This window comes from Centrocercus urophasianus, unplaced genomic scaffold (genome assembly GCF_019232065.1).
Source record: "Centrocercus urophasianus isolate 14NV4802_14NV808 unplaced genomic scaffold, USGS_Curo_1.0 seq_12, whole genome shotgun sequence".
NCBI lineage: Eukaryota > Metazoa > Chordata > Aves > Galliformes > Phasianidae > Centrocercus > Centrocercus urophasianus.
Genome location: NW_024884364.1, coordinates 22,207,546 through 22,230,808, shown reverse-complemented (window position 1 = coordinate 22,230,808; position 23,263 = coordinate 22,207,546). Strand labels below are relative to the sequence as shown.

The following is a 23,263-nucleotide window of genomic DNA, read 5'->3' as shown; positions in this document are numbered from 1 at the left end:
TATTTCAGAATGTTTCCCTTTGTACTGAAGGGTAGTTAAGCATTTCCACTTGCTGGCCTTCCATTATTCTTACAGTGGCTTTTCATCAGCATAAACAAAGTGAAAGTTTTCGTTGTTTTTTTATCTAAGTCAGTATTTTAGCTGTTCCAACTTGACTCGAGGTTTAGGTCAGTATGAATCATGTACGTGTGTGCAGCACAATTCCTAAAATTTGAGAGTGTTGTTAAGTAATCATCCCTATACATTGGTATGACTTAAAAGGCTTTCAGTATTTTTGTTAGAAATTGATGAGTATTTTCAGGTAAACTCTGGCACGGTTTAAAGATGAGAAATTTCTGTGACATTCTTCACAGGATGTTGTTAGCTTTTTCTCCCCAAAATTCACTTAAATTTGTTCTTTTGTTACAGATTCATTTCTGTTGATGTTTTTGCTACTTAGGAGAAAAAAATCAATTTTGTAAAGAACTAGAAAAAACCTTCTAGTTAATGCGGGCTTTTCCTTTTCCACTTAGCTGAAATTATATGAGCCTTTCCTGTGTCCCTACCTTTGGAAACATGACCTACAAAAGACTCAAGTCTCATTAAAATAGAAGTAATATTGTTCTTTCACTTAAATGAAAATAAAAAGGAATCTATCTGTATCTGTATATAAATATATGGATTTGAGATGAGGCACAGGTCATTCTGGAAGTAATGCCTCCTTTTATTTCCATGGAAGCTACAACAGATACAAAGAGCACAATAACACTATTTGAGCAAGTTCTGAGCTACAAAACACTATTTTTCAACATAGTCAACACCATCAGCTATGCATTTTTACCAGTGATAAGCAGGAGCCTGTATGCATACATGTATGGAAAAAAACATCTGCTCCAGCAGAGTTGACTTGCTGTTTCACAGCAGCTGTGATGGTGTGTTGCTAGGAAAATGTGGCCCTCACAATAAAATAAATCAGGCCCAAGAGATGGAAGACAGAAGTCGCCAAACCCTCAGACCATGCAATTGGTGTGGTATGACAGTCTAGCCAAGATGGCAATGTGCTCCTCAGTCTTTCAAACTGATACGGGGCCTGGCATTTCGGTGTTGCAGGAGAATGGTTATGTTCTTCTCTGGCCTGATTCTGGAAGTTCAGAAGTTCTGGAACTTCAGCTTAATCGGTTTTGCAGTATAATGTAATGGTTAGAGTTTGTTTACCTGGGTTCCAGGATACTGACAAGAATCCCCCTTTCCTATCCCAAAAGACAACACACATCCTTTTACCTACTGAGGGCCGCTTGTTGAGCTTTTTCTTCAGTGGGAAATTCACCTGTTGTTACTCCATGGACTGCTACTTTGACTCCAGCTTGTAGCGGTGCCATCACATCTCCTTACCAGTAATGATGCAGTTTGTGAAACTGTCATCTTCAACCTTGTGTTGGTTCAGTAGGTCCTAACAAACTTTCATATGGTGTCTTCTGTTTCTCTATGAGAAACTGTGAGACCCGATGTGTGCAAAGTTAATGGTATTCCAACATTGCCACCATTGTTTTCAATGCATTGAATCCCATATTCAGCTTTGTACGCAGTTCCCTGGTTGTAATACACTTATTTGTGTGAGTGAGCTGATTATACTGTGTCAGCTGTCCATGGCCAGCCAGAACGTGGCTTGTCTTTTACATTGCTATCACCACTGCTGAAATGCATCACCTCCCATCTGTTGCGTGACAATAAAATGTAGTGGAATATTGTCAGGAAGGCTGAGTCTCTATCACCGTACCACCGCTATCTACCTCTGACATCATGGACCAGCATAATAAAATTGGAGGCATCACTTTTGGAGCAGCCCTTCTGCATATATAACTGAATATTATGTGAGTGTGATCCTATATCTTACTATGGAATTACTGTGTGGGGTTTTTTTACTTTAGTTGAAACCTATTCTGCAGAAAATTAAAAAAAAATAAAAAAATAAAAAAAAATAAAATAGCTCATTCATAGCTAGCCATGAGGCACTTGATCCCCCATGGTTGCACTGTCAGTTACCTTCAACACATAGAAGGTCAGATGTATAGAAATGTTATCTACATGCAATAATCATAAGGTAAAACCATGATTGTCCTGAAGTCACTGTATATTAATCTCTTTACATTAATCAAGTTGCATTCTTGGGGAACTGACACCGTTAAGAGCAAAATCATTTGTTTGTTAGGAGGAGGTGGTGAAATAGAAGTCTGGATGTTAGATTTCTTTTAATTATGTAAATAATTATGAAGTAAGCAATTTATGAAGATTGGGAAGATGCACCCTCTGTCCACTCCACTGTACCTATTAGTATATATATATTTTTTAAATAAATGATAAATTTGTTGAGCCTGTTTGCTTTTGGTATCCTTGGTATTTGTTGAGAAACAACTTCAGAGGCAGTCCTAGATGCCGAATATTCACTTCCTTCACAAGTGATATTTAGAAATTGATATTGCTCTTATTAGAGCAATGTGTTTTTGGAGGAAAGCAGATCCTGATCAAGAAATGAACTCAAAGGTACCCTTTGCATCACACTTACATATACTACTGAAGGAGCACTTCTTTTTATTTCAGTGATAAGAAGTATATGTGTGTGAGTCTCTGCAAAGGAATTAACTGAAATTTACATAAAATACTCGATTATCGATGTAATCAAAAGTGACATGGGTGTCTGTAAGCTATGGGGTAGCCAACATTGCTAGGGCTTTTGGTCTTCCATGTGAAGGTACTTTGCCTCTTAATTTGACATGTTCCAGCTTCTGCATCTCTCCTCGCATGTGCATTAATAAAATTATGTCTCTTTGCATCCCTTCAGGTTATTGTGTCAACTTTTAGAGGATCAATCTTCTGCACAACTTACCAAAACCTGACTGTTTAAGCAGCTGAAATCATCTGAAGGCTTTGTCTGGCCTGATGTAGCTTTCTTCCTTTCAATTCAAACCTTAAAACTTCTGCTAACGCCAGAAAGTAAGGTCAGGATTGCTTTTGGCAGTACAGAGCCTAACATAGCACCAGGGAAAAGAAGCGTAGCCAGCAGATTGAGAGAGGTGATTCTGTCAGTCTACTCTTTGCTGGTGAGACTTCACCTGGAGTACTGTGTCCACAGTGAAGTCTCTGAGTAGTTGATTTGAGAGAGACATAGATCTGTTGGAACGTGTTCAGAGGAAGGCTGCAAAAATGATCCAAGGGATGGCACCCCTCTCCTACAAGGGCAGACAGAGAGCTGGGGCTGTTCAGCCTAGGGAATAGAAGGCTGCAGGGGGTCCTGAAAGTGGCCTTTCAGTATCTGAAGATGGATATAAGAAAGTTGTGACAGGACATGGAGAAATTATTTCAAACTAAAAGAGGGGAGATTTAAGTTGGTATAAAGAAGGAACATTTACAGATAAGGGTGATGAGACAGTGGAACAGGATGCCCCGAGAGGTGGTGGGTGCCCTATTGCTGGAGACATCCAAGGTCAGGCTGGACAGGGCTCTGAGCAACCTGATCTAGCCCTAGGTGTCTCTATTTATTGCAGGATTTGGACTAGATGGCCTTTAAGGGTCCCTTCTAACTCAAACACTTTTATGAATCTATGAAAAGGCTCTCCTGCCCTGTCATTTTAAAGGGTGAGTGGTGATTGTGCAGGACTGTGGCAGCATGGTGAGGAGGGTCCTGGTTCTGGCTGCTGGGGCTCCACTTCTGCAGTGCCTTGGAGTCCCTGGAAAAGTCTGGCAACAACCTTTCAAACTGCAATGTGATCCCCAGTGTGCCCTCTCCCGATTCAGCTTTTTAAAAGCAGCAGGGTATCTTTTCCATGTTTAAAATCTCTTGGAGTAAGTAGGCCCCATCAACAAGTAAACAGTATGCCAAGCTGTTGGGAAGGAGTCGGTGTTTCCTTTCTCGAAGTGATATCCTGGGATCATAGGGAAAGTGTTTGGTTTTCATGAATTTATTATTTAAAAAAAAAAAAAAAAGGCATGTTGATTCATAAATTCTCTAGTGTGCAACTGTGGAATATTCACCTGTTGCTGAATTTTGCTCTGTAATCTAATTATTTTTGCTTTTTTTTTTTTTTTTTAAAAAAATAAAAGGGAAAGGAAATCTTCAGAATGCCTTTACAGACTAAATAAAATCTGTGAAGAGGTCTCAGCTGCTCCATTCATCTCAGTAGAGTTCAGAAGCAAAGCAGGGATTTAGCAAAACATTTAATACTGGCTTCTCTTAAAGTACATGCTTAATTGCCTTTGAAGTACCTCCACATTTGTGCTGCTGTATGCATTCGGTGCAGTGCATCATGCCTTTTTCACTGCTTGTAACCTTAGCAAAAAGTCAACAGAAGTGCTTGTACCACCACTCTGAATACATCCTTCCTGTCTGCTGAAGTCCAAGGAATGGAGCTCAGAACAAAATAAATAATTGTGGGACAGCTATTTTTCCTGTCTACACTTGTATTCAGTCTACTGAAAAATTCTGCTGCAATTTCCATTCTTCACTTATGTAGGAATCTTTGTGTAGAACTTAATTTCATTCTGCTCTGCAGCATCTCACTACAAACAGCTTGTAAGAACACAGAATCGTTTGAAATCCTGTTTTAGGTGCTTGCTCAGTGCTGTTACTGAAGCTGTTAAGCAACTTAAAGTCTTTAATATATTTATCCCCTGTTGTATTTTTGATGTTTGCATCTATTATTTTACTCCATCTGTGAAAATATGATACAGAAAAGTAAAACCAGAAGTCATTCGGCCTGCCTGAAGCACAGCAAGTAACCAAGACCCCAGGATCACAAGCTGCTACTGTATACCCTAGATTCCTCAAATGAGCAATGATGAAAATGACCGTCTGAAGCACCACTTGGACATGGTGGGCTGTAGCTGCTTTGGGAATATGAGAATAGGTAGGCTGTGAGCTGTAGTGGGAGATTTAGAAAGGAGAAGTAGTAGCCAGAGATATCAGTTAAACATGTTTATAGGTGACAATGTAAATCATTACCTGTTTTTAATTTATTAAATGGTAACAACTCAGTGTCTATTGGTTAATTGCAGAATGGCTGTTTTAGCATTTCCAGGTAAGTTTTGCAGCGGAGGCATTCATTAATTGAAAAAACTTAAGAGTTGCTTTTGTTTTCTCAAAGTGACATCCCACAATCATAGGGAAGAGTTTGATCTCCATTAATTTATTGTTAAGAAAAGGCATGTTGATTCACAGATTCTCTGGAAGAATTCGTCTGTTGCTCAGTTGTGCTCTATCATCAGATTACGTTTTCTCTTTTGTCTTTAAAAAAAACTTGGAAGGGGAACCTTCAAAATTCTTGACAGCCTGAATCAAATCTGTGAAGAGGTCTCAGCTGCTGCATTCACCTCAAGAGACTTCTGATATAGAGCAGAGATTTAGCAATATACTATACGTAAACTATGTGTGTATATATATGTGTGTGTGTGTGTGCATGTCAGCAAAAAGCTATTGGTTCAGATGTTGTTGTTTTAACCTAGAAGGGTTTGTTCTCCAATTTATCTTTTGTGGCAGTAATACTTCATGTTAACTAAAGGATCTCAGAGTTTATTGTTATCTTGCCACTGAAATCTTTGCAACTAGCAAGTATATCCGTAGTTTGCAAACAAAGAAGAACTCTTGATAACTGCAAAAGTAAAATTAATATTCTGGACATCCATGATTTCTACAGTTCAGTGTGTGTTATAATATTCTCTTATCTTCCTCACTCTGCCTACAGATTCTCCCTGGGCACTTTTTAAAAGGCTGTAGGACTGATTTCCCATGGTATGCTCCACTTTCAGAATGTCTCCCCAGGTTACAGCATTTGTGTTGTGAGTCGTGCTGCTGCTTTAGTTCTGTCTAGGTAAACATGACTTAATGAGCTGTGATCGGTGTGTGGTTGTGTTGGTTCTGAAAATAGCCTCTGCAAAACAAGCCTTTTATTTGTAGAATACGAGAATTTGTGAAGAAAGAGTTGAAACAACAAAAAGTGGTTCACGCACAGTCATTGCCTGGTCAAGAAAGCATATCAAATTTAATTTATCATTTCTTTCACTATAGTGAAATATAATTCTAGAGATTCAGAGACATTAGACACATAAGATCCCCCTTCTCTTCCTTCTTTTTTTAACATTCTATTTTTATTTCCTCATTTCAGATGATTTCTGGAATCATATTTATTGCACACTTTCAGGGAAATTCTTTGGTTTAGTCAATATGTTTTGAAAGGGTTACTGAATGATTGTGTTACTGAGTGATTTTGTCCAGCTAAACATTAATTCCCAAAGCTGGTTCTGATTCCGTATGACCACACATCAGACCAGAGAGTGGAAGATAAGCATACCAGATTCAAAACTTGCAAGAAATGCGTAGTTGTAAGACTGTTTTCAAATAGGTTAATTTACTACCAGGCTTTTTGTCACAAATAAAGTATGGGTTTAGAGATTTTTTTTTTGTTTAATGTGATTTCCATTTTTGACAGGTGACTTCATATTTGCATGTTGCACATCAGGTCCGGCAGGATTTTTTAATGCTATGATAGCCACTGTGATACTAAATCAGTGCAGCTTCTCTAGAAGGGTCTGTGATGTCCTTTTCCTCATGTTATATGCCTTTCAGATTTCATTCTCTTCAGTGAAAGCTCCCTTGCATCGGTAGACTTCAGTAAAATTATGAATATTTCTTTGCCCTTGAGGAATTTCAAACATGCAAGCAAACAAACAAACCAAAAAAAGAACATAAAGTGGCAAGCCACTGTTTAGAGTACCTGCACGTAAACTGTACTGGCGACAAGTGTCACCTCTTGCAGTAGTCTTTTTGAGCACCCAAGGAATTCACATAAATGCATTGTATTTTTAAAAATTAATTTTATAGTGATGTCTTCCCAAATACCAGCTTAACACAGAGTGCACTGGCTTGGGGCTTTAGCTTTAAGGTATGCTTTAAGGTAGCTGCAGTGTATGATAGTGAAAAAATGCAGTTTTATTTTCTTAAGCACAAAGGAGGGTTTCAAGTGCTACTTGCTCCTGTATAAGAACAACATGCTGTGAGCTTAATTGCCTTTTGAAATGTGAAAATGTATCTGCAGATAAACTGTTTGGTTTTGGAAGCTGGAGAACTTTATTTTCTGGATGAAGTATATTTCCAAATATTTAAGAAAATAAACTTAGCTGTATAGACATGGCACTTTCTGGATGGTTGACATATTCATGAGAAGCATTGTGTATGAGCTATATTTTTTTTTCAAGGACTTGCTGTTTATTATATTTGAACCTTTGCAAAAGTCAATGCACAGACACAGAGAATGTTGAAGAAACAGTGAGATCATAGGCAATTTGTGAGAGAAATACAGATTCCCAAGAATGAGCTACCAACTTTCAGTTCATTGTTTAGATACATGGGTATACTCATTTACACTACAGTGTGTTGCTGGTGTTTTAGTTCTGTGGGTTTTTGGTTTTTGTTTTTGTTTACTTGTTTGTTTTGAATAGTTTGTGGAACTTCCTTAAATGACTTGAAGTCTACTAAGAATGTATTTGTACAGGAACATTATTAGCATTATGGCTGTGTAGCTGTTGTTCTAATTCCATACTTTTCTCAGCTCTGATATTTTTCTAACTTCTAGTTGCCCGTAGCTTTTGAATTAAAAAAAAAAAAAGCCTCTGTGAAATCAATCATAAAGCATTCATTCACTTTAAGGATGCGTGGCTTTCACCTTTGTATATCCTTCTGAAAACTTGTATTTACAAGTTTAAATATGCTTTTAGTCTGTGAAAGAAAATTGCAGAGCTAGGTATGTTGAAAGGCACTTAGCTGTGTTCATGTTGAATATTAATGCTATGTGGAACTGAAAGAGAAAAGAAGGAGGCATGTGTGGTATAATGATCTCAGTACTGAACTGTGTTAACTGTGTGAACTGTTCATGCTACCGTTGACCAGTGTAAAACTAAGAGATACATCTAAGCGTAAGAACCATTGTGTTTTTTAAATCTACACTTTATAGCATACTGCCTCATCCAAGTAAGTATTGAGTAGAGATGTTCTACATGAATGACTTTGAAAACAAAAAGACTTCAAAGAAGGCCTGCTTTTTCACCAGTTTACAATGAATACATGGAAAGAGTGTAAAAGTAAATATCTTTCAAAGAAGATTTACCAGGAACATGTTAATAATCACCTTTTTCTCCACTCTTATTGCTTGACTCTTCTAATTACTTAATGGTAGTTAGGAGTTGGAAGATCAGAAATGTGCTCATATGTGTTGCAGCTTATTCTGGTATTTGAAAAGAAATTCAACATGAACCTGAACACTGACTCTTAGGTATATATATTTTTCCCATTATTTTTCTTTCACTGTGGTATTGTTCATGCCTTGTGTATTCACATGCTAACATAAAAATATTGATGAAACTGTGAGGTAGAATCCAGTGTAAACTTTTCTGAGCAGTATTTTGATTTTTCTTTCATGGTTGCTAGTTCTTATTTTGAGCTGTAGAACAGAGGAATTCAATGATCATTTCTTGTAGCTACACTTAGAATAGTTCACTTTAGCTTAGATTTTACCTAATGCTTTCTGTCTCAGAATCATTTTTAGAGTTCTTCAAATTAGGTGCCACAGACTCATTGCATTACTCAATTATTTCTTCTGGAGTGTGATTATTGCTTATACATCTTGAATCTCTTTAGAACAGTATGTGGAAAAAAAATCTCAGTTTATTTAGATCTTACCCTAATTCTTTTTCTTGACCACTGTTTTTTTTTGTTTTGTTTTGTTTTTTTTCCACTTAGGTATTCTATTGCTTGATGGAGATGGAAAAAGATGGAAATCAAACTAGCTTCCTGGAGAAAGCTGAAGAAAGCAAATACATGATGGAACTTTCCTACCTTAGAAGTGTGTTTTGAGCGTTCTTCCTAGACATCCTTCGTAAATATCGTAAATATTCTATATATCAACACAGGGACATGATTGAAAATCTGGTTTATCAAACAAGATACACTGGAAGAAACCTGCCTGGAATGTGACTGTGTTGTTTCTGAAAGTTTGTGAGAAAACGCTGTAGACATCTATCTATTATTTATTAACTCTGCATCTCAATTCAGCTGCAGCAAACTACTCTTTGAAGTGAATAGAAACAGAGCCCTTTTGGATACTTTTATTGAACATGACTCATGGAGAAGAGCTTGGCTCTGAGATGCACCAGGATTCTGTTGTTCTAACTTACCTAGAGGGATTACTAATGCATCAAGCAGCAGGAGGCTCAGGTACTACAGTTGACAAAAAGTCTACTGGGCATAGTGGAGAGGATCAAAACTTTAAGATTTCTGGAAATATATTTCCCAGCTGTCAAAGTAATGGTCCAGTTCTTAACACAAGTACATATCAGGGATCTGGCATGTTGCACCTCAAAAAAGCAAGGCTGTTGCAGTCTTCTGAAGATTGGAATGCAGCAAAGAGAAGGCGGTTGTCTGATTCCATTGTGGATTTAGATGGAAAAAAGGAAGCTTTGTTAGCTGGCATGGTTGAAAATGTGCCTAAAGGCAAACAGGATAGCACATTACTTGCCTCTTTGCTTCAGTCATTCAGCTCTAGGCTTCAGAGTGTTGCTCTGTCACAGCAGATTAGACAGAGCCTTAAGGAGCAAGGCTATTCCCTTAGCCATGATTCTTTACAGGTGGAGAAGGATTTACGGTGCTATGGTGTTGCATCCAGTCACCTGAAGACTCTACTGAAGAAGAGCAAAGCAAAGGATCAGAAGTTGGACAACAGCCTGCCTGACATAACAAAGAACCTGCCCAAAGAGAGGTTTATAGAATCTCCTCATGCAGTGCAGAGTGGACCTAAAGTAATAAATGAACCACTGTCATGTGCTGCAAGATTACAAGCTGTGGCAAGCATGGTAGAGAAGCGATCTAGTCCTGCTGCTTCACCGAAGCCCAGCGTAGCATGCAGCCAACTAGCTTTACTCCTTTCAAGTGAAGCTCACTTGCAGCAGTACTCCAGGGAACATGCTTTAAAAGCACAAAATGCAAATCAAATAGCAAGTGAGAGACTTGCAGCTATGGCCAGATTACAAGAAAGTGCTCAAAAAGATATTGGCCAGTTCAGTTTAGCAAAAGGAATGACAAGCCATCTCAATGGTCAAGCCGGATCATCAACCAAAATGGTATCTAGCAAAAGCAATATGGCAACATTTCAGAGTTCAGTGGGAGTCACACATTCACCACCCAAAAATGTGGGATTCAAAAATAACTTGGAAAGGAATAATGTAAAAACATCTCCCAGCAACAGTTTGCTCTTACATCTCCTGAAAAGCCAGAATACCACCAAACAGTTAAAAGGGCATGAACAGAGTGAGAGAGCCAGCATTTTTGAGGAGAGCAGCACACCAACAACTATTGATGAGTATTCAGACAACAATCCTAGTTTTACAGATGACAGCAGTGATGACGATAGCTCCCATTCTAACTGTCTTCCTATAGACTTATCTTTTAAACAGAGGACAGACAAACCAGACGCAGGTCCACCTGCATCACTGGATAACCTGACTCAGTCCTTGCTTCATAGCTGGGATCCAAAAGTTTCGTGTCCGGAGAACAAGGAAGACAAAGACACTCCGAAGGCTTCTAAGCTGAACCCCCATCAGAAAGTAACACTACTTCAGCTGTTACTTGGGCATAAGAGCGAAGAAAAAGCAGACAAAAGTAATGAGCCTCAGGGACCACACAGTGCTGCTGATGTGGCAAAATTCACTGTACAGACTGGTAAAAGGACTCCTGTTACTGACAGTCCCAATGCAAATCGAATGACTCCACTAAACACTCCGCCTTTGCTTGCTTCTGCAAAAGCAGACTCTCCTATAAATCTCTCTCACCAATCGTTAGCCATCAAACGTAGCTCACCACCGTATGCCTGCAGCATCCAGCCAGACAGGCTGGTGAATCCTGCATCTAAACATTTGATAGATCTTTCAAAAAGCAAAGAAATTCAAGGAGCTAAGCTGAGCAGAAATGACAGTCCACAAAACTCTTCGGCTTTCAGTGCCAGCAAACTGTTGCAGAATCTTGCTCAGTGTGGTATGCAGACTTCCATGTCAAGTGAAGAACAAAGATCTGGCAAACATCTGCTAGTGGGGAACACAGATAAACCTGTAGGCTTGATTGATAGATTGAACAGCCCTCTGCTTACAAACAAATTAAGTACGCACGAAGAAAATAACAAAATATTAAGTTGTCAGCCTGTACCCACTGAACAAGGACTTCCAGGCTCGGAAATAGAAAATCTCCTTGAAAGGCGTACTGTCCTTCAGCTGCTTCTAGGAACTCCCAATAAAGGTAAAAATGAAAAGAAAGAGAGGGTGCTTTTAAGAGATGAAAGTTCTCAGGAACAGAGAGATAAGGCTTTGAGTGAGCAAATATTGACAGTGAAAATAAAAACTGAACCATCTGAAGAATCAAATGTCCCTTATAATTCAAATGCACAACAAATAAGAGAGTGCAAGGGTAACAAATTTCAAGGATTTGTTCATTCGCTACAGAGAAACACAGCTGCTTCTCCAGCATCTGAGGAGATGAAGTCTGAGCCTCTTTCACCTCAAGATTTTTCTTTTTCCAAAAATGGATTGCTAAGTAGATTGCTGACACAGAATCAAGATAGTTACCCTGCAGATGAGCTGGACAGAAGTCACCAAAATAGTGACCTGACACACCTGGAATCAAAGAATCTTTGCACAGTACCGAAGAAAAGGAAGCTTCACGCTGAGCCTTTGGAAAGTCCGTTAAAAAAGATGAAAACTAATGTGTCTCATGCTGCAAACAATCATGTTTCTCCTACAGAGGCACTGTATGGGCCTTTGCTAAACCAGCAAGAACTGAAATTCAGCAGAAGTGATTCAGAATTTAAATATGCTGTAAGTCATGGTTCAAATAATGAAAGTGATAATAGGAGTTGGTCTAGAGATAGTAAAGGCTTTAATGTGTTGAAACAGCTGCTTCTCTCAGAAAACTGTGAGAGAGACCTGTCACAACATAGGAATAACTTACTAACTGAGGGCAAGAAAAAAGGAAACAAAAGCAATGCAACAATTAATAAACCCGAATTCAGCATTTCTTCAGTAAATGCGTTAATGGGAAGTCCTGTGCAACAGAGCAATTGTGTAGATCACAGAACATTTCAGTATCCGGTAAAAAGTCCTGCCAGTTCCCCCTTCCCTGAACATTTGGGGAGACTTGAACCTGACCAGTTCAGTGTGTGTCCCATGCCCAGTGAGAAAGGTCCCATTAGATGGGTGATCACAGGTATGGACAAGAATGATTATGAAAAAGACTCTCCGAGACTGACCAAAACCAATCCGATCTTGTACTACATGTTACAGAAAGGCGGCAACTCTATTAGCAGCCAAGAAGCACATGACAAAGAAATTTGGAACGAACCATCATTTACCGATAGTTCGACTCGTGTTACAATCAAAGAGGAGATGGCATCTGATGGAGAGCTTAAAACTCCTTTTAGTAACTTGAGAAGCTCTTACAGCAACCACATGGGAAGTAAGACCTCTCATCAACATGGTGTGAATGGAGAAGTGCATGGACTTCTGGAAAAAGTGCTAACAATCAAAAAAGAGCCAGAATAAACTAGAGCCTCGTCAAGGAGTTTACAATCTGTGGTTTTGAGTCTTTGTTTAAAAAAAAGAAAAAAAAAGAGAAAAAAAAGAACATTAAAAAAAAAAGAATATGAACTTGACTACTGTACAAATTGAGCATGATTTTAGAAAAGCATGGTCTAATTGAAACACGTTTTCATTTGATAAACTTTTTATTTTTATGGTGATGTTATTTAAAATACATGTAGATAAAATTTGCTTTACTATAGATTGTCACGAGGAAATTAGAAAGGTTGTAATTTGTACAAGACATTTCTGTATGCATCAAATTCAGTTATGAGTACTCTTTGATCAGAGTCTTACTTGGATTTGCAAGTCTTTGGTATAACATAAAGTGTAAGAGTACAGCCTAGGTGGTGGTAATGCTGCGTTTCCTCCCTTTCTTGTAAAATAATCCTTATTTTTTTGGAAGCCTGAGCATAGAGACAGTGTACTTTTCTTGGAATGTTTAATATGCTTTGTGAAATTTTATGAATAACTTTAAAAGAAATGGAGCAGTCCGTCCAAGGTATTAATTCATCGTGTTGGAAAAACCCATGTCAGTGTTAATTAATTGAATTGCACTGAAATGTAATTTTTAGTGCTTCCAAAGTTTTTATTGTTATTTTTAAATCTTGTTTATGGTCCTGACAGAATAGTGGTGTAAAATCTGTTTTTCTTCCTTGCCCTGCTTTTGACAAAGGCCTTCCTCAGAATCCTTAGCCATTGTTATGAGTTACTAGCTACAATTAAGGGTTTGTTCTGGGTTTTTGTATAAAAAGCAAATTTTCGTATATCGTGCAAGTATCAGATCAGTCTTCTGTCGGTACATTCCTGTCACTTCCCTCCTTGAAAAGGGAAAGTCAAAATGCCTCTTGGAGTACTGTGTTTCATCAAGCATAGCACATAGATTTGGTGAGGAAAATGGTGGATAGTTTGTGAGCCGGATAGTCAGATTGTTGCTTCCTGCACAAGAGAATGCCAGCTGTGCTCAAGCAGCACATCAGACTTCCACTTGAGTACAGAATAGAATTTTTCATTAAAAACATGTTGGCCTCTTCCTATGACTAGGGGAGAGAATCCATATTCTGCCAATATTTATTACTCTCTGAACTGCTGATGCATGGTTCAATGCACTGCCTTTTCTCTGCAGAAAATCTGGTTTCAGAATAATTTTTCAGGTTGCACTGAGGATAAAATTGTGGTTTTGTCATGTTTTGTAATGGATAGTGGGATATGTCTCAGAAATCCTCCTCTGCCCTTTTCCTCAATCCCCACCTGTGCTGTGATTTGTAACATCTGGCAATATCAGTCTGAGATGGGAGTAACTGAAAATTGTGGTCAAAGCTGAGACACCTTAGAAGAATTGCTGACTGGGGAAGTGCCAAGCAGCACTATTAACGCTGTCAGTGTTAACTCCATTTGGAGCCCTTACTACTCATGGGAGAGGAAGAGGACGAAATCTGGCTCCTCTAAATTATGCACATTAATAGTTTGGCTGAACTTTTTACTCCCCTGGAAAAATGTTCTCTGTAGCTTTCAATATCATTTCTAATTCCCTGTGTTATCAGAAAACAGCTTAGCAGTTGGTTTGCACAGATAATGAAAGCCACTCTTGTGTTTTAATATTGACCATTTTCACCAAGGAGAGCTGATGACATGACAAAACTGCTGTTTCTTCTTTTCAGCTCATGTTTGCAGAGATGAGTGATAGGACATTTTGCTCTTTTCCTTTCTGCTTTTGTTGCAGAGACCCTTTCCCAAGCCTTCTGGCTTACTTAGGCAGAGAGAGCAAGCAGTTGTCCCCTTCTCCTCTGCCCACTGCTTGGGGTCCCTTCTTTGTATTGCAGTCTCTGCTGAAAGGGAGTTCTGTCTGACAGCTGGAAAATGCACCACAATTCTGTGAGGCCTCCTGTGGGTACCTTCTCTTAGGGAACACAAATGTTTAGCAGTATCCAGTATAAAACATTCCCCCTGGTTTATATGAGAAGTAACAGAGCAACTTAAAGATATATTTTTATGTTATTTGGGTGAAGCGTAATATATTAATGGGCTGTAGAAAGAAGATTTATATTTTAAAACCTTCACGCAAATCTAATATCATTCTAAATGTCATTGTCTGAAGTATAATACAGAAATAAATTTTGTCTTTAATATTTGCATTTATAAGTGGCCCGATGACTATTCAAATGTCTCCTAGAGTAATCATTAACGAGATAAAAGTATATTTTGCATTGACAGTAGAAATGAATTCTTTTTGTATGAGTCAACCCAACAGAAATATTTTAAAAAAGATGGTGTTTGTTCCAGCCGTTAAATGTCTCTTAAAGTCTTAATTGATTATTTTTCTTGAAACAACATGTAAATAGCTAGGAAATATATACAATAGAGAATAATAGATGATCCCCAGAGTAAATACAGGGCTATAATTTACTTGAAGGGCTCCTCAGAAAAATGCGGCTTTAGTGGACGTGAATGGATGAATGTGTTTTGTAAAACGAAGTTCTGATGAAAAGTAGAAGAAAAAGCCTAACTAACCATAATGAAAAGTAACGTTGGAGTCTAGGAGCGTGCTTACCTATGTATTTATTCTATGGTAGTCTATTGTTGTAATATATACTTTCGAACATTTAGTTTTTAAAGTTTTATAAAACATTTAAGTTAAAATGTTAAGTTTGACCAGTTAATGATTTAGCTTTCTTTTAAATGGAGTTAATGGAAGGGTATTGCAATTCTCACAGATGTCAGTAAATTATAAAACACAGGAATTTAATTTCAGGTCACGAAGTTCGTAAAAGAATCTTGCCTGTTGTGGACATTACAATCTGAAAGCAGTATACAGCATAAAGATGAGGCCCTTGAGAGGAAAGGGCCTGCTAACTTAATGCTGCTCTCCAGTTAGCTGCTAAGAGGGCAACAGTCTTTTATGTTCAGTCCTCCAGTGCCACTGATGTTACTGCTCCCTAGGGAAGAGAGTTCTTTTTCAAAATCTGCCCCATCCACACTTACAGCCTTTAAACCTGAGGACTGAAGACTTTTCCATCATTTTTTATCTTACAGCATGGGATGGGTGAGTTAAAAGGCGTCCTCATTGTCGTGCTTGGGGAGTTTTCCCTCTCAGTTGTTCCACCAAAAAAGGGAGATATGGGAGTTGGCTTTGCTGCACCAGCAGAACGATCAGTTAGGTTTGACCACATTTTTCCAGGCAACTCAAAAGATCCTTGATTTCCCCCAGTCCTTGTGGGATGAGTGAGAAACCAAGGACATCCGCTGCGTAATGCTCGGTGACCTCAGCAACACCAATCTCCTTGGTTCAGTAGATATTTACTGCTAGGATACGTGTTTCAGCTGTCCCCGAAATGCTCCCTCAGCCTGGGAGAGTGGAGTCTTCAAAGATAGGTGTGTGCTAGCTCAGAAGGGTGATATTTCAGCTAGGTCTTCAGACTGTGGGTTTGAAGAGGATCAGGGCTGTGTCAGAGACAGGCAGCAGCAGCTGTGTAGGTGCAGGACTGTTAGGTGCAGCCATGTGAGCTCACCGTCGGGCAAGGGAGGAGATGACACTGCATCTGGAAATGGATGAGACTGCTGGGGGAAAGCTGCCTCCACCTCATGGAGCAGTGACGAAGCGAGTTAGGAATGTGCACGCTACTTAAAGTTGTAGCTGCATCCCCTTGGGACTTGTACCAGAATCAACTTTAACATTCTGTAACTCAGAACAGCTGCAGCGGCAGCAGCTGGGTTGCCAAGTGCCCCATGCCTTGCTCGAGGTTGGACCTACAGGCCGCTTCATCCGCTGTGTTAGTGTAGCACTCAGGCTGGGCAGATTTGGCATTTGACTTGTGATTGCCGTGCAGTTATGCCTTTCGTTTCCAGAGGGAAGTGTAAGGGACCGAGAGAACCAGATTTCCAACATCTCCGCTGCCAAACGTGAGGAAATGACAGGAAGGTGACACACGATCACAGAATCAGAGCTGTGTTGCTAGAGGGCTTCTGCACTGATACCACTTAACCTGTCAGCGCAGTTTGAGAAGTTTATAACCATTGTAAGATCAAAAGGGAATTCAGCCATAACTTTCACTTTTCTTAGCCATTTGCTCTTAGTAATGTTTTTAAATTTTTAATTTACGAATCTTTTTAAAGGAAAGAAATGAGTGGTTTAAATTTACCCTGTTAAATGTTGGTGAAAGTATTACAGCTCTCATTGACGTCAGTGACATGATATTACCAGTTTGTTCTCTGCCACATCTTACAGAGGAGTAAGCTGGTAAGTATATATTATATATATTTATATATAATGTAAATAGATTGACTTGTTACACCTATAATATGTTGAAATTGGTTTTTAAAAGGTGATGTAAATAGTGGTTTCCTTAATGAAAAATACATATTTTGTATTGTTCTAATGCAAAGGAAAAAGAAAAAAACAAAACCTTTTAATCTTTTTTGTTATGTATATTCCATGTATAAGTGTAAATATGATCACATAGGTTTAAAAACTTTTGCATGTATGTATACAGTTGCAAGTCTGGAAGAATGTATAGAAAAATACTTTTATTTAAAGTTGTGATTACCTGCTGCATGAAAAGTGCATGGGGGACCCTGTGCATCTGTGCGTTGGCAAAAATGTCTTAACAAGTCAGGTCAGTTCAAAACACAACAGTATTCCACTTCTGGACATGACTTCTGCTGTGGTATTTTAGCTTTGTGAAAGAATGTGCTTCAAATCAAAAGGGTCTGGGAAAAAAAAATAAAATAAACGCAAACCTACTTTTAAAACATGAAGTACTCATACAACTGTAATCAGTCATGTAAGTTCAGGATTCCATTCTGAGTAACTGAGGTATTGTACCGGGACTATTCCGTTGCTGTAAAACAAAGGAATATTGATTTTCATTGTCATACATAAGAATTTGGGATTTTACCACAACCAATTTTATTGTGATGTGTTTTCAGTAATTTATCTAACTGGTCTCATTTTTTTATTAGAAATTAATTTCCTCATGTGATGTCACAAAACTGTACATACTGCAGTGTGAAGTTTTTTTAAATCTTTCAGTGTTTACTTCCTGCAGAAGATTTGAATAAATGAGAAAAATGCATTGTCTCGATGGTTTTAAAATCTGCTTTATTTCATGGGTCACGTTGTTATCAGAGTGCTACTGGGCTCTTTGCATCAGTGCTATTAACACATTTATGACATGAGGAAGTATTACTTTTCAGAAAGGGTGGTCAGGCACTGGAACGGACTGCCCAGGGAGGTGGTGGAGTCACCGACCCTGGGGGTGTTCAAGGAAAGACTGGATGTTGTGTTGAGGGACATGGTTTAGTGGGAGCTATTGGGAATAGGTGAACGGTTGGACTGGGTGATCTTTTAGGTCTTTTCCAACCTTGGTGATTCTATGATTCTATGACAACAAACATATCTCAAGATACTTAGGGGGGCACACTTCTCAGCAAGGCCACTGACTGGAAACACATCCGTGGAGTTGGAAATGAAGCTGTTAAATCAGATTAGGAGCTTTACTTTACAAAGTGCTCTATTATGTTTTATCCAGATGCCGTTCTCTTTATTAACCTGAAATCAGCAAACATAAACTGGGAACCTTTAAATGAGAATTTTCATGTGAAAATTTGTTTAAGCAAATGTTGAAACTTCTTCAGATTGCCTGGGCAGGGCAGAAAAGGTGTGCTGTCCAATTAAAATCTGCTTTGGCCCACATCACAGACAGGACTTTTCATTTGTGTTAATCTTCAGTTCTTAAGCGAACATAGAAAAATAAACATAACTTGTATGTGAAGACTGTACACAGATTCAGCAGTGTACTTGTGTCATATAGTGCTGCTTTTGAGTTGGGTTATGACTCTAGCACATTTGGTAGGTTGCAACATTGATGTAAGTGGTGTTTCTCCAGAGAATTTTTATTTGAGGATACGTAGGCACACTGTCCAGAGTTGTATAGTTGCAAGCAAGCAGTTGGGTCATAACTATCGTAGAGAACAATAACAGTGATTTTCACAGATCATCCTTTGCTTTCTCATCTCTTCAGACAGAGACAAATATGCATTGGATTCTTTGGGAGCTTTCTGGCAATCTGGTAATTTGTAAATTTAATCTAAAAATTCTAACTCCATAGAATTCAGGTAAGTTTCCATGAGGTATGTGGCTGAGCATTTTGATTCATTGGTATCAGAGGTGGAATAGGATTCAGATAGTCTTTAGGATCTGTTTGGATGTGTCGTCTTAAAGTATGCGGGAAGTGGCCACAGCACCAGGCCTGCTGGAGTTCAAGAAGTGTTTAGACAGTGCTCTTAGACATAGGGTTGATTTTGGAAGTGGTCCTGCATGCAGCCAGTTTAACTTGATGATCTCTGTGGGTCCCTTCTAACTCAGGATATACATGAACCTACTTATAATGCCACCAGGGATATTCAGCTGTGCTTTGGAGTGAAAAGATCCTTACACTTATCTTCTGCTTAGCCTCTCTGTGAGTAGCCTTGCACCTATTTCAGAGATGAATGGCTAAGCCAAAATACAGCCACATCAAAATGCAGTATTCCTAAGGAGCCAATCTAGTCTTCTAATAGCAGTGCAGCTGGGAAGTAAGTTCTGAAATACATGTGTCCTCGCTGGCTTCATTTAATTTTGATTCTGCCAATCAAATAAAAACAACATGTCTATTTCTTATGAAGATGTCCTAGGGCAGTTTCCTTGGGGCACCTGAGTATCACCTTTTTTTTTTTTCTTTTTTTCTTTTTTTTTTCCATTACTCTGGATGAGTTCAGGCTCTTGTAATTTCAATATGTTTATTCAGGATGTACTGTTAACACCACATAAACCTTGTTTTATGTCTACCAGAACAAACAGGCCTGTGGAGCTGAACGTATGGTATGTTAAACAGCCTTTGGAGTGATGAGAATGGTGAATGGGTGTAAATATTCTAAGAGGAATCTCACTCAAGTGAACATTCACAACATTTGCTTAGTGATTCATAATGAACTGCTCAGAAATGCCTCATACCATCAGTGAACTCTTTGCAGGCAGCCCCATGATTGTGCAGTCTTCTTGATCTTTGAATGCACAAAGGGTGCATGTGATGTTGACAATTTATCACAAAGCAGCCTCTGGATAAAGAAATGAAAGTTTTTACTTCAGAGATTTAAAAATGAGGGGAAAAAAGTAGCAACCTGCTTGCACAGGACTTAGTAGTCCTATCTAATGCTCCTCAGTGAAACTCGCATTGTGGGCACTAAGGATGGGTGCTGGAGTTCAATAAGTCCAGGTGCTGGATCCTGTGCTTTGCCCGTAACAACCCCAGGCAACACTACAGGCTTGGGGTAGAGTGACTGGATGACTGTGCAGAAGAAAAGGACCTGGGTTGGTTGGTGCTCAGCTAAGCGTGAGCCAGCAGTGTGCCCAGGTGGCGAAGAAGGCCTATGGCATCCTGGGTTGTATCAGAAATAGTGCTGCCAGCAGAAGCAGGGAAGTGATCATACCTCTGTGCTCAGCACTGGTGAGGCTGCACCTCGAGTACTGTGTTCAGTTATGGTCTCCTCACTACAAGAAAGCCAGGGAGCATGTCCAGAGAAGGGCAGTGAAACTGGTGAGGGGTCTGGAGCACAGGCCTTATGAGGAGCACCTGAGGGAACTGGGATTGAGAGAGGCTGGCTGAGAGATTCTGGAAAAGAAGGGGCTCAGGGGAGACGTTATTGCTATCTACAGGTACTGAAAGGAGGTTGTGGTGAGGTGGGGGATCAGCTTCTTCTCCCATTAAACTAGAAGGAATAGTCTCAAGTTGTGCCAGGGAAGGTTCAGGTTAGATATTAGGAAAAATTTCTTCTCTAAAAGAGTGGCCAGGACCTGGAATGGGCTGAACAAGGTGATGGTTACGTTACTGTCCCTGGAAGTGTTCAAGAAACGCTTGTCGAGTGGTACTAAAGAATATGGTTTAGTGGGTGAAATATTGGTGGTAGGTGGATGGTTGAACTGGACAATCTGGGAGGTCTTTTCCAAGCTTGGTGATTCTATGACTCAGACAGTAGATCATATGCAGGCCTCTGTGTTGTGGAAGCCTGTATCAGCAGAAACACCTTGTGTGGTGGTAATACAAATAGACATTTACAAATAAAAGTGAAGCAAATGGTTCTTGATTGACCTTAAACATTATCAAGAAACATGGGATTTTTGAAACTGAAGAATATTATGAAAATATTTTTCTGTATAGTGCTGCTCAGCACGTTAGAGACGTGTAACGCACCTGTGGGAATGTCTGTAGGGACTTAATATGCGCCTTGAGCAATGGCTAAGACATGCAGGTGATAATCGTCAATAGGATTTTATTTTCTTTTGATTAGCAGAGTATCTGAGAGGGAGCATGGCACAGACTCAGGGCATAAAAATCCTTTCTGCTGGTAGATATCAATGCAGCTAGTGAAGGAGCATATGCTGATCTGAGCTCACACAGCTTGCTTTTTAAGGGCTGCTTCTCTTAACAAATAAAGAGATTTTTCATTTTTTCCAGATTACTTTTCTGATTAACCTACTCAGAATGTAACTGAATACAAAACAAGCATTATTAGTTTGCTGCTGTACCCTTTAGATAAGTTTGATGCCTGCCACTTTTACCACAAACTCAGCGTGTGCTTTTGGTGCATCTCTTCCTTTGGAGACATGGAGAAATAGCTCCCTGTCCTACTCTCTAAGCTAGATGGGGCTCTATCCCCCCAGCCTTTACTGAAGCTGGTGTTATTTTTTAAGTTAGACCTTTGGATGCTAAGAAACTGAAAATTTCTGTTCAGACCTCAAGGTAATTTAGAACTTATCGTAGAATCGTAGAATTACTTGAGTTGGAAGGGACCTTTAAAGGCTCTTTAGTCCAACTCCTATTCAATGAACAGGGACGCCTACAGCTAAATCGGGTTGCTCAGAGCCCTGTCCAGCCTGACCTTGGATGTTTCCGAGGATGGGGCATCCACCATCTCTCTGAGCATCCTGTTCCAGTGTCTTACCAACCTTATTGTAAAAGACTTATTATTTATGCTCAATCTAAATCTCCTCTCTTTTAAACGATTTCCCCTTGTCCTATCATGACAGCCCCTCCTTTAGATTGTGAGAGGTCGTTATCAGATCACCTCAGAACCTTCTCAAGACTGAACAGCCCCAGCTCTCTCAGCTTGATCTCATAAAGGTGTTCTGTCCCTTGGAGCATTTTTGTGACCCCTCGTCTGGATGCATTCCAACAGGTCTATGTCTCTCCTGTACTGAGAACTCCACATCCAGATACAGTACTCCATGTGAGGTTTCACCAGCACAGAGCAGAGGGGCAGGATCGCCTCCCTTGATCTGCTGGCCATGCCTCTTTTGAGGAAGCCTAGGATACAGTTGGCTTTCCAGGCTGTGAGGGCACATTGCTGGCTCATGTCCGGCTTCCCATCCACCAGTACCCCCAAGACCTTTTCAGCAGGGCAGTGCTCCATCTTTACATTGCCAAGCTTGAACTGATAGCATGGGTTGCCACAACCCAAGTGCAAGAACTCACACTTGGATTTGTTGAATCTCATGAGATTCACCTGGGCAGGAGCCTGTCTTAGTCTCTCTGGGTCGAATCCTGTCCCTCAGCCATGTCAGCCACACCACAGAGCTTGGTATCATCCACAAGCTGGGATGTACCAAGCTGAGAGTACACTCGATCCCACTGTTCATATCACTGATGTTAAAGAGATTGAGATGTTAAAGAGATGTTAAAGAGCACTGGTGCCAGTACCAACCCCTGTGGGACACCACTTGTCACTGATCTCTGTCTGGACCTTGAGCCATTTCTGAGTATGATCTCAACCAGTTCCTCATCCATCAAACAGTTTACCCATCAAATCCACGTCTTTCCAATTTGGGAGAGAAGGATGTTGTTGGGTTATATGTCAAAGGCCTTAACTAAAGTCCAGACAGATGACATCAGTGGTTCTTCACTTGTACAGGGACATAGTTATGCCATCATAGAAAGCCACTATGTTGGTCAGGTAGGACCTGCTCTTGGTGAAGCTGTGTTGGTTATTCCATATCACCTCCCTCTCTTTCATTTGCTGTGTTATAGCTTCCAGGAGGATCTGATCCATGCACTTTGCTGGAACGTGGGTGACGCTGACAGGTAAGTAGTTCTGTGGGTCATCTTTTCTACTTTCTTAAAAATGATCGTGTTATTGCCTTTTTTGGGGAGATCTCACCTGGTCACCATAACTTTTCAAATACCATCAAGATTGGCTTGACGACTATGTCACCCAGTTCCTTTAGGACTCTGGGATGCATCTCATCAAGATCTGTACACTTATGGATGTTCAGGTTCCTCAGGTGGCCATGAACCTGATCTTCACTTACAGTGCACTGCACCCCCAGTTCCCACCTTCTTAACCATCCACTCGAGGACTGTGCGTAGAACAGTTGCTGTTGAAGACTGAGGCAGAGAAGTTGTTGATATGTCAGCCTTCTCTTTGTTGTTACTGACCTGTCTGTGTTGCTCACTGGGGGGGGTACGGCCTTCTTTTCTGGTTGTCTGGTTTCTGGACTTTCCTTTTCTGTTTGATGTACCTATAGAAGCCTTTCTTCTTTGCATCTCTTGTCAAGTCCAGTTCCTGCTGGGCCTTGATCTTCCTGACC

General features: G+C 39.8%; 2 protein-coding genes across 7 annotated transcripts in view; both read left to right on the top strand.

Annotated features, from left to right (window-relative positions):
* Positions 1-17,719, top strand: part of NRIP1 (nuclear receptor interacting protein 1) — a 69,594-nt gene extending 51,875 nt beyond the window's left edge. For all 5 annotated transcript variants that reach the window (XM_042809557.1, XM_042809552.1, XM_042809556.1 and 2 more), the window contains one exon: positions 8,765-17,719. In XM_042809557.1, the coding sequence (XP_042665491.1) occupies positions 9,139-12,606 (3,468 nt within the window). In that variant the 5' untranslated portion in view covers positions 8,765-9,138 and the 3' untranslated portion in view covers positions 12,607-17,719. The remainder of the gene's footprint in view (positions 1-8,764) is intronic.
* A 5,023-nt stretch (positions 17,720-22,742) lies between these two features.
* Positions 22,743-23,263, top strand: part of LOC122155904 (SAM domain-containing protein SAMSN-1-like) — a 193,033-nt gene continuing 192,512 nt past the window's right edge. For both annotated transcript variants that reach the window (XM_042810248.1, XM_042810246.1), the window contains exon 1: positions 22,743-22,757. The gene's annotated coding sequence lies outside the window, so the exon portion shown is untranslated. The remainder of the gene's footprint in view (positions 22,758-23,263) is intronic.